At 41.4% G+C, this 17931-nt stretch overlaps 1 protein-coding gene across 3 annotated transcripts in view; it reads left to right on the top strand.

The window, feature by feature from the left end:
* pcca (propionyl-CoA carboxylase subunit alpha) overlaps window positions 1-17931 on the top strand; it is a 343073-nt gene that overhangs the window by 266312 nt on the left and 58830 nt on the right. The window contains exon 22 of one of the 3 annotated variants that reach the window (XM_041199771.1): window positions 15784-16019. The exons of the other annotated variants lie outside the window; for them this stretch is intronic. Coding sequence (XP_041055705.1) covers window positions 15784-15858 — 75 coding nt within the window. The 3' untranslated portion in view covers window positions 15859-16019. Of the gene's footprint in view, window positions 1-15783; window positions 16020-17931 lie in introns of those variants that run through there. 3 annotated transcript variants of the gene reach the window in all.

Genomic DNA, 17931 nt, shown 5'->3' on the forward strand with positions numbered 1-17931 from the left:
AGGGCCCTGTGTTAAAGTATGTAGCCTCCAGTACACGCATTGGTAATTTCTTGTGAATTATCCTGATGAGTACATGATGAAAAGGTTTGACAAAAATCATCTCTTTTTTTCAGCAATATTCGAGTACTTTATTCTGACTGCATTTGTAGTTGTATGGAAGCACTTAAGAGTTGAACTCCTAACAGCTTTATGGAAACTGTGATGACATTCAAAGTCCAATTGTGTTGTTAAAGGATAAATTATTCAGCAGGTGATACACTCCATGAAATAATATCCATTGGGGTTTGTAACACCAGAATTCAAGCATTAAATGCAGTGAGATGAAAGCAAAATACCACAGATGCTGGAAATCTGAAATAAAAACAGAAAATGTTGGAAAACCTCAGCAGGTCTGGCAGCAACTGTGGAGACAGAAACAGAGTTAATGTTTTGAGTCCATATGAGGAAGAGCTATATGGACTTGAAATGTTCCCTCTGTTTCTCTCTCCACAGGTGCTGCCAGACCTGCTGAGTTTTTCCAGCATTTTCTGTTTTTACATTAAATACAGTGGATTGAATTCATTTAATTAAACGATTATTTCCCACTTACAAGAATATGACCCCTTGCTAACTGATCCAAGAATTTTTTTTTATATATATATATAGTATATCAAGAACTGTGGTAATTACATATATAGAGCACAGAACAATTAAAACCATGCCATAGTTTATTTTAACAAAATGATTATAATTATGGCATCAAGCTATTTGTAAAAGCAGATTATCTGTACAGAAGTGCCAAGTTTTGTAAGAGAAATGTCACTAATTATTTTATCCTTTATTTAGTCTGATAGTTTCTCATTATATTTAGTCGCAGTAACACACTTACTACAATCTGCACCACAGCTATTATTTTTTTGATTCAGCTTTAAATCATTCCAAAAATATATCCTTTCTTTGAAGTAACATAAGAAACCTAAATGACTAAGGGGGAGAGAGTGGCATGGTGGTGATGTCAATTGACTAGTAATCCAGGGGCCCAGGCTAGTGCACACGTTCAAATCTCACCACGGCCATTGGTGGCATTTAAATTTAATTAATAAATCTGGAATTGAAACTTAGGTTCGTGGTCACCATTACTGAGACTATCATCGATTATCGTAAAACCCAGTTGGTTCACTCATGTCCTTTAGGGAGGGAAATCTATTATCTTTACCTGGCCTGGCCTACATGTGATTCCAGACCCACAGCAATGTGGTTTGCTCTTAACTGCCTTTTGAAATGGCCTAGTCACTCAGTTCAAGACCAATCGAGGATGGGCAGTAAATGCTGGCATTGCCCGTGATGCATCCTGCAATTTTAAAAAATGCAAATCACAAAGATCAGCAAGCAGTTGGAAAGGCAAGTGTTTTGCATGACGATTGGAGTATAACCGTAAGGAAGTCGTACTGAGATTCTACCTGAAGGACCGTATACTGTTTTGTTCTCCTTACCTCAGGAAGGATGCCGTTGTCTAAGAGGGGTTGCAACGAAGGTTCATTGGACTGAGATGAGAGGGCTGTCCAATGAGGAGAGATTGAGTAGAATGAACCTATATTCTCGAGTTTAGAAGAATAAGAAACAATCGCATTGCAATTTATAAAATGCTTTGAGTGCTTGACTGGATGGATGCTGAGAGGCTGTTCCCCTGGCGAGACTAGAACTAGGGGACATAGTCTTCAGTTAAGGGGTCAGACATTTAGGACTGAGATGAGAATTTTTTTCATTCAGAGGGTTATGAATTTTTGGGATTCTCTACCCCAGTTTATTGTAGATGCTCAGTTGATGAGTATATTCAAGTCTAAGATCAATAGATTTTTGAGTACAGATGAAATTGAGGAATATGGGGTTAGGACGGCAAAGTGGAGTTGATGTGGAAGTTGAATTTTCTTAGTGAATGACAGAGCAGGCTTGAACTACTCCTGCTCCTATATCTTATGTTCACAACTAAAAATAAAATAAAAAGTTGCAATTATCTGTTGCCTTTCACACCCTCTGGATATCCCATAGCACTTTACAGTCAATGAGTGCTTTTTTCCTTTGACATGTAGTCACTATTGTAATGTAGGAAATGTAGGAATCTAATTTCCACCAAGTGCAATCCAGGTATTATTCGCATCCTTGTTGACCACATTAACTCATCATCCTACAGTGTTTGAAATTGAAAACTCTTAACACTTGCCTTTGAATCCCTCTATAGCTTTACTGCTCATCTCCGTTCAGAATTTCTATTAAGATGTCAGCCTATGAGCCAACGGAGGCAGGGCAGGGCTTGCGGCAGGATTTGAGGCAAAGTCTATTTTACAGCAGACAAAGCCTATCTGCTGAGCAGAGTATATTAAATAGTGAACTACAGCAAACAGTCTACAGCATCCATTTAAACACCACAATACAGCAAATAGTGTTCTTAATCAGGACACTGCAGCAAACAGTCTACAGAATCTATTAAAACAGAATTTCTACAAACTACAGTAATGTTGCTGATAAAAGCAGGCTTATTACTCCAGCAAAATGTGGCGAGTGGAGGATAGTAATGTAATACAAATTCTGTGTGTAAAGTCAATCCCAGTCACTCACAGCAGCACAGTCACTAGTGATTGACAGGGGAATTATCCTTCCTGGCTGGGAATAGTGCCATCACTCTATGAAACCACCTCCATAATTTCTTGCAATGCTACAACCACCCCTGAACTTTCTGCTTCTTTTCCGATGCTTTATGCAACTCCTTCTCTTTGCCTCACATCTAATGGCAGCTATCTTCAATCACTTAGACTCTACTCTCTGAAATTCCCTCCTTCAAACCTCGACACCCTCCTTTAAAATCCACCTATTTTGGACCACATCATTTCTAATCCAGCCTCCTTAGGCTCGGTATCTATTTTCCTCATTCCTCTTGTGCAGCTTCCTGTGGAGTATTTCTACGTTCAAAGTACTTTGGAAATACAAGTTATTTTGTTCATCAATAAGTAGGGTTTTCACAACTCAATTGCTTGTCCCTTTTGTTCTTTTCACCACTTTGAAAGTCTGGTACTACAGTACCTCTTAACCTAAAATGATTAGTGTTTAATAGTATCCTTCAGTTGGGACTTAGCAGGAGCAGACTTGTTAATTTATCACTTTTAGATCAAATAACATGTCATTAAAACGTAAGAAAGTGGAGAGATGATGGTTTTTGGAAATCAGTTACTTTAAAATTAGTCATTGCTTTCCTTTATAATACAAAGAATTCCTCCTTTTTTTTGCGTCTCCTTCTCCCATGGCTGGGCACACCCAAAACAATGCTGCCCATGTCCAATTTGCACCCACATTCTGAAATTCCCTCCCTAAACCTCTCTGCCATGGTACCTCTCTCTTCTCCTTTTAAGATGATGCTCAAAGCCTGTCTCGTTGACCAAGCTTTTTGTTCACCTGCCCTAACACCTCTTATGTGGATTGGTGTCAGATTGTGTTTGTTAAAGCTCCTGTGAAGCGCCTTGATACATTTTACTGCATTAAAGGTGCTATGCAAAAACAAGTTGTTGTTAATGGGGTACTTTACCATGACTAACAGAGCATACTGTAAAAGCCTGTCTCTCAATGCTGCAATTTAATCCTGTATCTCAGGTAGCACATAGTCCCGTGAATTTATAGAGTAAATTCACCACTGCTTCTTGGCTGGAGAAATTGCAGAAGTAATTGGACTGAAAAATCTGAGGTCTCTTGCCTGACGCATTAAATGAAATAAAAAAAGCTTTTCTGTAAGTGTGGAGTTGTCATTAATTTTATTAAAATTTGCAGCTTATATACGACTCAGGCTCTGCCAGAATGAAGAGGCAGATCATCTGTAATCTATGTGTAACTTTATTTTGGGTGAAGTCAAATTATCAAAAATAGAATTGATCTGCCCGGAGCGCCAAGGTATTGTTGAACAGTTTACGATGATAATTTGGGCAAGGTATTATGTTTAAGTAAACCGTGTTTCAAAAACTGATGACTGCATGATTTCTAGTGCCAGGATAAAAACGTAGCTTTGCAGCAAAGTGTTCCTTTTCAATGGCAATAATTTCTGCTTGACCCCAACCAAAAGCACTGGGATTTCCTGTAAGGCACTGACAAACGTGCAACTTTGCACTCAGGCTTACCCTTGCAGACTTGTTTCTCGAGTGCTGAGCTGGGGACTGGCTCCGTGCTAATAATACCACCAGCAGAAGCCAAAGTTTAATTACTAGGGTGACATTTGACCCTACCCTGTTTACATTGGTGTGAGATATAGATTTTACAGCAACAAGCCAGTGACGCCCTGATTAGTGCTGACTTTGGTGCCATAACTGAAGAACGTGTTTAATTCAGAAAATTGATTTGCTGTCTGAACAGGGATTTACTGGTGTTATTTACGTGGGAGGATACGACTGAATATTATAATGATGTTTTAAATATTAGAATTTAAGAAAAGGATCCATTTAACAACAATCAGAGTTCCCTTAGGAATTGCTGTAAATACCAAGTGAGGGAATTTAGCTGATTTTAGTTGTAGTAAATCTCATTGAATGGTGAAATGAGATTCTTTACATCCTGGACTCTCTGCCCCTATTTATGGAACTCAAAATCCTGTTGGCTTTATCACTGCATTTTCACTTCCAGGGAATTACGTATTTGAACTGCTAGATCTCTGTCTTCTTCTTCATCCTTTGGTATCTTTCTAAAATGTGTCCCCTAACACCTAACTGAAAATTCATCCATGTATTGAAAAGTTAAAGTGAACCCAGCGCTGACCCCAGGTGTGCACCCCTTCCTATTCCTCTCTGATTTTAAACAAAACCAGTTTACCCTTTGATAAAAGCAAAATATTGTGGATGCTGGAAATCTGAAATAAGAGCAGAAAATGCTGGAAAACTCAGCAGGTCTGGCAACAGGTCTATATCTCACACCAATGTAAACAGGGTAGGGTCAAATGTCACCCTAGGAGAGAGAAACAGAGTTAATGTTTTGAGTCCGTATGACTCTTCCTCAGAGCTAAGGAGAAGTAGAAATGTGATGGATTTTGTACTGTTTAAGAGGGGATGAACATAAGAACAGGGTGGAGCAAAATAGAAGGCCAGGGATAGGTGGGAGCTAAGGAGAAAGTTGATAAAGGTGTCATGGACACAGGACAAAGGGAGTGTTAATGGTGGTGTTAAAGACTAAAGGAAGGGCTGGTAGTGGCATAAAGGCCACCTTTTTGTGAGATCCGTTTCCCCATGGCCCATTATCCCATCGTCAGAAGTCATCCCTTTCTCCCCTGCTTATGTCGGGCTGGTCACTGAGACCCCCATTCTTATACAAAGAAGTGATGGGGTCACCTGCCCTGATAATTTGCTATTCTGCCTCACAGTCCATCCTGAGATAGCTCAATAATTGATAATGAATACAGGATTCCCTAATATCCACACCATCTTTTAGTGGGACAATTTTGAGCAGGCTTCGAAGTGCAAAATACAGACACTTCTCCCATCTTCTCGCTCTCTATCTGTTGGAGAGAACACATTGGATACCACAGGAAGTGACTGTGTTGCTGGAACCAGTAACACCAGTATCATAATCCCATCCAGACGTAGCTAGGGAGAGGGAATAGGGGAACAGGCGAAGGAGGAAGGAAACAAGAGGGTAAGGAGATGGAGAGAGGGAGAGGAAGATAGGAGAAGAGATGGCAGTGGAGGGCAAGTTGAGGGGTAGAGTGGGGAATGAGGAGTGGGTAAGGAAATGAGAACTTAAGAAATAGCAGGAGTAGGCCATTCAGCCCTTTGAGCCCAGTCCGCCATTCAATGAGATCAATGCTGATCTTCTATTTCAACACCACTTTCCTGCACGATGCCTTTACCCCTGTTGTTTTTAATATGTAGAAATCTATCGATCTCAGTCTTAAACATTCTCAATGATTGAGCTTCCACAGCCCTCTGGGTTAGAGAACTCCAAAGATTCACCACCCTCTGAGTGAAGAAATTCCTCCTCATCTCAGTCCTAAATGGCCTGCCTCTTGTTCTGAGACTGTGTCCCCTGGTTAGACCCCCAACCCCCACACAACCAGGGGAAACATCCTTCCTTCATCTACCCTGTCGAACCCTGTAAGAATTTTATATGTTTGAATGAGAACACCTCACATTCTTCTAAAGCCCAGAGAATAAAGGTCAGTCTAGTTAATTTTTCCTCATAGGACAATCCCTCCATCCCAGGAATTAATTTAGTGAACCTTTGTTGCACTCCATCTACGGCAAGTGTATCTTTCCTTAGGTGAGGAGACCAGTGTGGTGGTGGTGGTGGTGGTGGTGGTCGGGGGGGGGAGATGGATAGATGTTGAGGGGGGGGGTGTGAAGGGGAGAGATAGATCGAGGTTGAGGGAGGAGGGGTGGAGGTGTACATGCTCCATCTTTTAGCAAAATCTTTCCTTTATGTATAAAGAAACTGATGAAAACAGGATTTTCATCTTTACATTTACACTGCTTCCCATCCTCTTAATATGCTCTACTTTAACCCATTCCCTTATCTGACCTCTAATTTGCCCCTTACCGCTTTGGTCTCTAAACCTGTTCTATTTTTTCCCTAACCTATGGCCTCTAACCCTTCTCCACCTTGCCACCAGCCGCCTTCCTTTCTTGGGGTCTTGCTCTGCCTCCCTACTTGCCCTCCCCACCCTGTCCTTTCTTTCTGGCCTGCGATTTTGCAGTTGTTCCTCTGCCCTCATTCAATTTCTTCCTCAACCCAAATTCTGAGTCCACGCAATCTGAAGATTACACTAGACCATAACTTCCTGGTAATTGTTTATATAAGATAAAGAAAAAGTCACATTTGACTTTAAAATGGAGTCTAAATTACACTTGTAAACCTTGCTTCAGTTCTTCCTGATCTGTAACGCTCCTTCATCTTGACTCCCCCTGGCCGTCCAGATAAGCTACTTTATGGATTATAATAGACTGGAAACCACTGTTGTTAACATTAGCAATAAAATGAAAAGTTTTGAGTGACAATGCCATTTTAATGCTTCTATTTTAAATTGATTAATTACTCTGCTAAAATAACAGAGGAATGCCATATGAATATGATTCCACTCATAATATCAATACTAGGAATGTTGAGGTTTATATTGAATAGGGTCGGGCTCTTCTCTCTTGAAAATTGAAGATTGAGGGGTGAAAACAAAATACTGTGGATTCTGGAAATCTGAAATAAAAACAGCAGGTCTGGCAGCATCTGTGGAGAAAAAAACAGAGTTAATGTTTCAAGTCCGTGATAGGGTTGGAAAATTATGGAAGCGCTTGATAGGATAGATATAGAAAAACTGTTTCCATTTGTGGAGAAGACCAAAACAAGGGTCCATAGAAATAGGATAGTCACGAATAGATCCAATAAGTAATTCAGAAGAAACTATGCAGAGAGTGGTGAGAACATGGAACTCACGACCACAGGGAGTGGTTGAAGTGAATGATATAGATGCATTTAAGGGGTAACTAAATAAGCACATGAGGGAGAAAGGAATAGAAGGATGTCCTGATAGGATTAAATGAAGAGGGGTGCGAGGTAGCTCATGCAGAGCATAAACACAAGCATAGACCAATTGGGCTGAATGGCTTGTTCCTGTGCTGAAGTATGTAACATGTCTTGTTTCAGTTATAATATAACTAAATGTTTTGAAATTCATTGTACTTCTAAATCAGTGATGGTACAGTATCGCCTCTCCCTTGCTTTTGTATTTGTTGATGTGATCTTGGGGATCCGACTTTATTGGCCCCAGTATGACTTTTACTAACCCACTTTACCTAACACCAATTATACTAATGAGCATTGGGATTGGCTTGTATCATAAATCGAAGTGCAGACAATTTGTTCTGCTCTATGAATCTGCTGATGGTGGCTGGTTGTAATATTGCTGCTTTAATGGTTAGCATCTTATGAGAGGAACTAATTACATGAAGAATTTCTGTCTGTGGTATTTTTAAGTTTTTCTAACGATGCATTAAATTTAGTATAATTTAAATCATGACTTTGTTTTACCAATGCATAATTAATATAAAAGCCATGTTTATTTTTAATGCATTATATTTGTTTACACACTTAACTATTCATCCGCATTATAGACATTCATGTCTTCCCCCATCTAATACATATACAGTGTTGGTACAGAGATATCCTCTTCTTAGGCAGTCCCTCGGATGACTTGCTTCCACTCCAGTTTGATGGGTTCTGAGATGGCTGATGTCCAATGTGCAATCTGCAGACTCTGCCACATGTGGGGCAGATGATGCTTGAAGGGTTGGGTAGATAGGTTGTTTGAAGGTTTATGCATTCTCACTGCTGCCTTGACTTCTCCTTTGCATGGTCCCAATGAAGTCTGTTGATGTGTTTGAGCCTTCCTGAATGAACCTCTCCATTTTGGTCAGTCACAAGCCAGAGTCTCCCATGAGTCAATGGGGATGTTTGACCTCTTCGGGGATGCATTGAAGACATCCCTGAAGCATTTCCACTGTCCTCCTGGGAGCCTCCTGCCGCAACCAAGTTCTGAGTAGAGCAGTTGCAATGGGAACCTGGTGTCAGGCTTATGAAAGATATGTCCTGTCCAACAGAGCTGGTGTTGCGTGATTAGCACCTCGATGCTGGGCGTGTTGGATGGGGAGAGGACACTGCTATTTGACTGCCTTCCTTGCCGCTGTATTCAGAGGATGTTGCAAAGGCACTGGTGGTACTTCTCCAGTGTTTTAAGGTGCTTGCTGTAATTGTCCAACTCTCCAAAGCATATAGGAGCACGGGGATCACTGCTACCCGATAAACCATGACCTTAGTCTCAGTTTGAGATCCTGATCCTCAAATACTCTTTTCCTCAGTTGGTCGAAAGTTGAGCTGGCACATTGGAGGCAATGATTAATTTCCAGTCACCTCAGCCATACAGTGTAACATAGTTGGAGTAAATCCACAACAGACAGCAGAACTGCGATGTTGAAAGCTGTCACTGTAGATATTCTCATACTTCCAATTGTAGGAACAGCTCTTTCAACCATGTATTTCAAAATAGTCAACATCACAAAGCACAAGGTTCAGGAAGAGCTGGAGATATGGACAAAGCCTTATTTTATGAGCGAAGGTAGCAAGATAGAATGGTGGAGTGTTTGGGAAATGACAGTTCAGTGTAGGGGCAAGATGACTGGAGGCCTTTGGTGACAGGAGATGCTAAGGAAGAGGAAATAATCAGAAGGGAGCACACTTTCTAGCAAGGAGGTTGCAGAGCTTTAGAGGAATGAGGCTGTGGAGCAACTTGTAGAGGAATCAAGTTGAGTACAAAAGATTTTGAATTAGATCCATTGGGGATACATGCCAATGGAGCTTGATGAGCTCTGTCTCTTCCTTTTTAAGATATTCTGTAAAGCCCACCTCTTTTGACCAAGCTTTTGGCCACTTGTTCTCATATCTCCTTATGTGACTTTGTGCCAAATTTTGCTCCTGTTAAGTACCTTTAGATTTTTTTTAACTGTGCTTAAGGTGCTATGCAAATGTAAATTGTTGTTGTGGAGGGCATTTGGCTTCTGACATCATATGGAAAGTGGTTTTATTGTTCCGCTATTCAGTTGTTAATTTTATTTACATAAGAATATTTAACCGGTAGAAACAGCTTAACAATGACCTCTTCTCAGAATTTATTCCTTAGTCAACATTATGTGAGTCCAGTAGAATTAGTTGGTAAAAACATATCCTGCAGACCAAAGCTATGTTGCATTTAGACTCCTGGAACATTAAAAAAAGGATTTGCTAAATTTTGTAGCCGTCCCACTGTCCAGCACACACTTTCCAAAAATAGCTTTTCACAAGTAACATTTGTGTCCAAGTAAACCCAGATCTCCAACAAGATTCTCCTTGAGCCACAATGCATTTGTGATCCAGAATGTTGATCTAAATCACAAATGAATCTTCTGATTTCGCATCAGTGCAAAGTGGAAATGGTTTCATGTTGATGTAAGAGTGATAGCGCGTACAGTATTACCTCAACTACAGCTCAAGCTGTTGAAAGAAAGTCTTGCATTTATATAGTATCTTTCATGACCGCAGAATGTCCCAATGTCATTGCCAATGAAGTACTTTTTAAGTGTAGTGCCTGCTGTAATGTAGGAAAAATGACAGCCAATTTGCGCACAGCCAAGCTCCCACAAACAATAATGAAATAAATGACCAGATAACCTATTTTAATGATATTGATTGAGGGATAAATATTGGCCAGGACACCCTGTTCTTCTTCAAAATAGTGCCAAGTAATCTATCACGTCTGGCACAGAATGTTCTCTGGATGGGGGACTTCAATGCCCATCACCTAGAGTGGCTCATTAGCACCACCTCAGACCGCTAAAGGACAGAGATGCCAGACTTGGTGGTACGGCAGGTGGTGAGGGAACCAACAAAAGGGAAAAACATACTTGACCTCATTGTCACTAACCTGCGTTCATGACAGTATTGGTCAGGGTGACCACCGAACAGTCCTTATGGAGACAAAGTCCCATCTTCTCATTGAGGACACCCTCCATCATGTTGTGTGGCATTACCACTGTCTAAATGGGATAGATTTCAAACAGATCTAGCAACTCAAGACTGGGCATCCATGAGGCGCTGTGGGCTGTCAGCAGCAGCAGAATTGTACACAATCTGTAACCTCATAGCCTGGCATATCCCCCACTCTACCATTACCACCAAGCCAGGAGATGTCAAACCTGGTTCAATAAAAAGTGCAGGAGGGCATGCCAGGAGCAGCACCAGGCATATCTAAAACTAAGGTATCAACCTGATGAAGCTGTAACACAGGACTACTTGCGTGCCAAACAGCATAAGCAGCAAGTGATAGACAGAGCTAAGCGATTCCACAACCAACAGGTCAGATCTAAGCTCTGCAGTCTTGCCACATCCAGTCGTGAATGGTGGTGGGCAATTAAACAACTCAGTGGAGGAGGAGACTCCACAAATATCCCCATCCTCAAGGAGGAGTGCAGCACATCAGTGCAAAAGATAAGGCTGAAGTATTTGCAGCAATCTTCAGCCAGAAGTGTCAAGTGGATGATCCATCTCAGCCCCCTCCATAGGTCCCCAGCATCACAGATGCCAGTCTTCAGCCTTTGTCCAAACATGGACAAAAGAGCTGAACTCCAGAGGTTGGGTGAGACTGATTGTCCTTGACATCAAGCCAGCATTTGACCGAGTGTAGTGTCAAGGAACCCTAGCAAAACTGGAGTTAGTGGGAATCAAGGGGAAAACTCTCTGCTGGTTGGAGTCATACCCAGCACAAAGGAAGATGGTTGTGGTTGTTGGAGATCAGTCATTTCAGTACCAGGACATCACTGCAGGAGTTCCTCAGGGTAGTGTCCTAGGCCCAACCATCTTCAGCTGCTTCATCAATGATGACCTTTCCATCATAATGTCAGAAGTGGGGATGTTCACAGATGATTACACAATGTTCAGCACCATTTGCAATTTCTCAGATACTGAAGCAGTCCATGTCCAAATGTAGCAAGACCTGGACAATACCCAGGTTGAGGCTGACAGGTGGCAAGTAACATTCACACCACACAAGTGCCAGGTAATTGCCATCTCCAACAAGAGAGAATCTAACCATCACCCCATAACATTCAATGGCATTACCATTGCTGAATCCTCCACTATCAACATCCTGGGGGCTACCATTAACCAGGAACTGAGCTGCACTAGCCTTATTAACACAATGGCTACAAGAGCAAATTAGAGGCTAGGAATCCTGCAGCGAGTAACTCACCTCCTAACTTCCCAAAGCCTATCCAAGTCAGGAGTGTGATGGAATACTCTCCACTTGCCTGGATGAGTGTAGGTCCCACAGCACTCAAGAAGATTGACACCATCCAGGACAAAGCAGCCCGCTTGATTGACCCCCCATTCCACAAACGTTCACTCCCTCCACCACTGAAGCAGTGTGTACCATCCACAAGATGCACTGTAGGAATTCACCAAGGCTCCTTAGGCAGCACCTTCCAAACCCGCGACTGTTACCATCTAGAAGGACAAGGGCAGCAGATACATGGGAACACCAACACCTGGAAGTTCCCCTCCAAGCCACACACCATCCTGACTTGGAAATATATCGCCGTTCCTTCACTGTCGCTGGGTCAAAATCCTGGAAATTCCTAACAGCACTGTGGGTGTACCTAAACCACATGGACTGTGGTGATTTAAGAAGACAGCTCACTATCACCTTCTCAAGGGCAACTAGGGATGGGCAATAAATGCTGGTCTGGCCAGTGATGCCCACATCTCATAAATAATAAAAAATCAAGTCCCTGAGAGGGACTTGGTTTAATGTCTCTTCTGAAAGTCTGTCCTCATATTATTAAGCAATCTCAACTCAAATAGCAATTGACACAACAGGAAAAAGAACAAAAGAGAAAAGGAAAAACATGGGACATAGGAAACAGAGAGATGACAGGTAGAAAATTGTGAAAGAAGAAGAAATAATGATAAAGAAAGTTATGCATAATGAGGGAACTGTGGAATTCTAAACTGTGTGTGTGAAAGCTCTTTATAGCTCTTAAGTTACAAATGAATTATAATGATCTTCCTTCTAATTAGAATACATTCTATGTTGCATAGTTTTCCCCACTGGGTAGTTTGTTTATACCGTGCATGTTTTGTGTAATAAAGTATTAAAATTTAAAACTGATTATATTGTAAATCAGGCTTTACAAATTAGTGGCTTGAAAGGTAGAAATAACAAAGAAGGAGCTTGTATTTATACAGCAGCTTTCATAACCCAAAGCACTTTACAGCCAACCAAGTGCTGTTGTAGTTACCGTTGCTGCCAATTTGTCCACAGCAAGCTCCCAAAATTCAGGAATGCGATAATGACAGACAGTCTGTTTAGGAACTTAGGAACAAAGGAAACAGGAGCAGGAGTAGGCTATTCAGCCTCTCAAGCTTGCTCCACTATTCAACTAGATCATGGCTGATCGTCTACCTTGACACCACTTTCCTGCCTGATCCCCATATCCCTTGATATCATTAGTATCAAGAAACCTATCGATCTCTGTCTTGACCATACTCAATGATTGAGCCTCCACAGTCCTCTGGGGCAGAGAATGCCAAAGATTCACCAGTCTCTGAGTGAAGAAATTCCTCTTCATCTCAGTCCTAAATGGCCTGTCCCTTAGCCTGAGACTGTGTCCCCTGGTTCTGGACCCTGCCCCCAACCAGGAGAAACATCCTTTCTGCACCTACCCTGATGAATTCTGTAAGAATTTTGTATGTTTGAATGAGATCACCCCTCTATCTTCTAAACTCCAGAGAATAAAGGCCCCGTTTATTTAATCTTCCCACATAGGACAATCCCTCCGAGCCAGGAATTAATTTAGTGAACCTTTGTTGCACTCCATCTGTGGCAAATATTTTTTCCTGAGGTAAGGAGACCAAAACTGCACACTATACTCCATTATGGTCTCACCAAGACACTCTATAATTGCTGCAAGACATCTTTATTCCTATACTCAAATCCTCTTGTAATAAAGACCAACATACAATTTGCCTTCTTAATTGCTTGCTGAACCTGCATGTTAGATTTCAGTGACTCATGAACTAGGACACCCAAGTTCTTTTGAAGTTCAATCCTTCTCAGCTTCTCATCATTTAAGAAATACTCTGCCTTTCTGTTTTTCCTACCAAAGTGGATAATCTCGCATTTCTCCACCTGTCAAATTTTTGCCCACTTACTTAGCCTCTCCGTATCCCCTTGAAGAGTCTTTGTATCCTCCTCACAGCTCACACTTCCACCTAGTTTTGAGTCATCTGTAAACTTGGAAACATTACATTTAATCCCCACATCTAAATCATTGATCTAGATTGTGAACAGCTGGAGCCCAAGCACTGATCCTTGCAGTACCTCACTAGTCACAGCCTGCCAAACCGAGAGTGATCCGTTTATTCCTACTCTGTATTTTCTGCCTCTTAGCCAATTCTCAATCCATGCCAGTACATTACCCCTAATCCCAAGTGCTCAACTTTTGCTTATTAAACTCTTGTGTGGGACATTAACGAATGCCTTCTGAAAATCCAAATATCCAAAAACCCAAATTACTTTCTAAATTTTCGGTTATCACATCCTTAATGATAAATTCTAGCATTTTCCCTACTAGCGATGTCAGACTAACAGGTCTGGTCCCTAACTGTGTACCTCTCCGCCGATGCTGCCAGACCTGCTGAGTTTTCCCAGGTATTTCTGTTTCTGTTTTTGTTTAGGTCTAGTTCCCTGTTTTCTCTCTCCCTCTTTTCTTAAACAGCGGGGTTACATTTACAACCTTCCAGTCTGCAGGAACTGTTCCAGAACTTATAGAATTTTGAAAGATGACCACCAATACATCCATTATCTCTGTGGTCACCTCTTTCAACACTCTGGAATGTAGATCATCAGGTCCTGGGGATTTATCAACTTTCAGCCCCATTAAATAATGTGGAATCTTTTACATCCACCTGAGAAGGTTGACAGGACTTGAGTTTAATGCCTCAACAGAAAGAAAGCACCTTTGTTGGTGTAGCACTTCCCTCAATACTGCACTGGGAGTGTCAGCTTAAGTTTTGTGTTCAGGTCTCTGGAGTGAGACCCGGGCACACAACCTCTTGACCCAGAGGCTGGGGTGCCCACTGATCCACATAAAGAAAAATGAAGGATAAAGTAGGGAAAACATTGTGTGGGAATAAAAGCAAAAATATATATTTTTAAAACCTCTTGTTCCTCTAGGTTTTTAAAAAATCTTTTCATGGGGTTTGGGCATTGCTGGCTAGGCCAGCATTTTTATTGCCCATCCCTAATTGCCCTTGAGAGGGTGATGGTGAGTTGCCTCCTTGAAGCGCTGCAGTCCATGCAATAGTAGTTGATGAAAAGGGACAAGAACAACACAGGCAGGCACCTGACAATATTTTCAACACATTTAAAGTATTCGTGGGGTAAAAAGCTAGGGCTGGTTTGATTAACAGCAGAAAACTAGATGGGCCATGAATAAGAAACAGTTTTGATGACGTACAATCAATTCTAAAGAGATACAGCAAGAACAGACTACATAATATGGCTGCTTATAATTAAGTCGAATAATTGCTGCCATGAATATTTAATTTGCATCCTACTGGCTGTCATTTGCCAGAATATGTAATTTAACGCAGGCTACATGTGTGTGATGATTTGTGGATTTTATGTGCACACCGTTCTTTTAATTCACTAATTAATTTTGTTGCTTTGCTAGTCAACCGTTTAAGTTCCCCAAGCTTGCAGTCAGCAATGAAAACAATTAAAGAGTCAGTGTCACAAATGTGAAAAATGCAGGAAAAGGAAATAATTCATTCACCACAACAGGACACGATGCAGCAGAGGATAACCTGCCTTCAAAGATTTCACTTGAATGGTTATAATAGCTGCTAAGTAGCTGACTTCAAAGGACTGCATTGCTTCAAATTCAGCAGCTTTCCTGCTATTCTTGTTAGCTGGCTCATGGTTGCTATAAGTAACCCATATCCTGGCCCCTGTGGTCTCAGGTGGTTGAGCTTTTGTTATTGCAGCTCGAACTGAACCAGAAACAGTTGTCAGTATTTCCAGTCAAATTGTCCAACTTGCTTGAGTTATCGGCGGTGCCACTATATACAGTTGAATAACTGCCACTGTTTCAACACTGGAGGAAAATAATAGTGATTTGTTGTTGTGGTAGCTTTGGTCTGGTATCTCCCATGTCATTTATGCAGCCTGATCTAGTTTAATTTTTTTCTCAACTTGTGTAGGCGAAAACTGCATTTACATTCAGAGCAACACACCTGTGGACAGCATCTACAGCCTGGAAGAATCTTGTTCAGTAACATTTGACAGAGGGCTGCAAATTCCAAATGACAACTTTTTTGAGGGCCGTTCTCACAGACCCACTGTGATATGAAAGCAAACTACTGCAGATGCTGGAAATCTGAAATAGAAACAGACAATGCTGGAAATACTCAGCAGGCCAGGCAGCATCTGTGGAGAGAGAAAAACAGAGTTAACGTTTCAGGTCATGATGATCTTTTGTCAGAACCCATTATAATGTGGTTTATTTTTACCAATATCATTGTGGACACACTTAAGAAATCAAGTCCAATCCAAATTAGCAACACGATTGTAAATAGCTGCAGGAGAAGCAGTACTTTAACAATGACTTGCATTTGTATAGTACTTTTCATAGAAATAAGACATTTCATAAGAAAGTAAGAAATAGATGTAGGCATTTCACAGGAGCATTATCGAACAAAATTTGACACTGAACCACATAAAGAGATATTAGGGCTGGTGACCAAAAGTTTGGTCAAATGAGTAGGTTGTAAGCAGTGTTCTAAAGGAGGAGAGAGAGGCAGAGTGGTTTAGAAAGGGAATTTCAGAGCTTGGGGCCCAGGCAGCTGAAGGCATGGCCACAAACAAAGGAGCAATTGAAACCAGTGACGCTCGAGAGGTGAGAATTGGAGGAAGCCAGATATCTTGTAGGGCTGCAGGAGATGACAGAGATGGGTAGGGATGGCATGAGATTCACAACTAGATATCTCCTCCATCTCCCACCCACCCCACCCTCACAGCCACAAAAAGCTCAGGGCTAATAAGGGTAAAAGTACTCTAGAAAATTCCTCTTCAATCCCCTCAGGTGATTGAAGCTAGCTCAGGAGATGACACAGACCAAGTGCTACCCCTAGAAGAACTCACCTTCTATATGCAATATCTGTCCCAGTCAGGAACCAGTCCAGCTCCTTCTTAAAGGGAATGTAGAGAGTCAGCACCTTCCACACCAGCCACCAGTATATTCCAGAGGCTCACTGTTCTCTGGGAACATTAAAGTTGGCACAAAAACCTGCAATCAAAGCTAGGAGTCTTTCTGGTCTGTAGGATTCTGCCCATCCCTACGTTAACCACCATGTCAATGGGGCGGCTTAAATCTGGCGTGGGCATGATGGGCTGAATGGCTCCACTCTGTGCCTTATCATTCTGTGGAATTTGTTTTTAAATGAACATTATTCCTTTGTAGCAGAATAATGGATTTTGAACCCCAAACATTTGTAATTCCAGTCTCCTGTATTAATAATTTTTTCAGCTGCTCAAGGAGTCCTGAGAACCCGATTGAGATCACACTTGAAGATTCCTGTAATGTGTGGGCGAGTTGAGGCCAGATTTCCAGTGTTCTGAGGTGGTTCAGGCAATATTGCACACAGATGCCGTTTACATCTAAAGGATGTTTTTGACTTCTTCTGGCGAGCCATTTAAAATTCTGTTTTTCATTTGACTTACACGATTTTTGTCTGCTGTTAATATTTTTCCATGGAAATTCCATGACCTCACTGCCATGTACTTTCCCTTCCTGGATTAGGGACACGTTGGGTAATTACTGCTTGGGAACTAAGTGCTGGGAGCAATCAGGGAAAGATTATTTGCAGATACCTATTAGGTACGATAGGATTGACACAGCAAGTGCATATGAGATGTAAAGGTCATCTACACAAACAGTTAGGTGTATGGGCACTTTCGTTGAGATTTCTGTTGACTGCGATTATTGCCATTTGTTAGGTTGCGTAAGTAGCATTTATACTGGCAAATTGCTTTCGTCGTGTAATTACCTGTCTCGGCTATCTGTGAGCAGCATACATTTTAACCACACCTTAAACACCTGCAAGTATTATTGCCTACAAAAGTGGATGCAAACAAGTTGTCTTACTTACGCCTTTCACTTATAGTTATAGTTACCCAGTGATTATAAGTAAACAAGGATTAGCCTTAAAAATGAAAAGGGTTTGAGTTGATTCCTTAAATGATGCATTTGCTTATTTCCATTTAATCTCTTGTGCGTAGTTTTAAATGTAGTGCTTTACTTTTGTTGCCTTGAATCTGAAGTGGCCTTACACTGTCCGAGCAACTCAGAT

Source organism: Carcharodon carcharias, chromosome 11 (genome assembly GCF_017639515.1).
Source record: "Carcharodon carcharias isolate sCarCar2 chromosome 11, sCarCar2.pri, whole genome shotgun sequence".
In the NCBI taxonomy this organism is placed as follows: Eukaryota; Metazoa; Chordata; class Chondrichthyes; order Lamniformes; family Lamnidae; genus Carcharodon; species Carcharodon carcharias.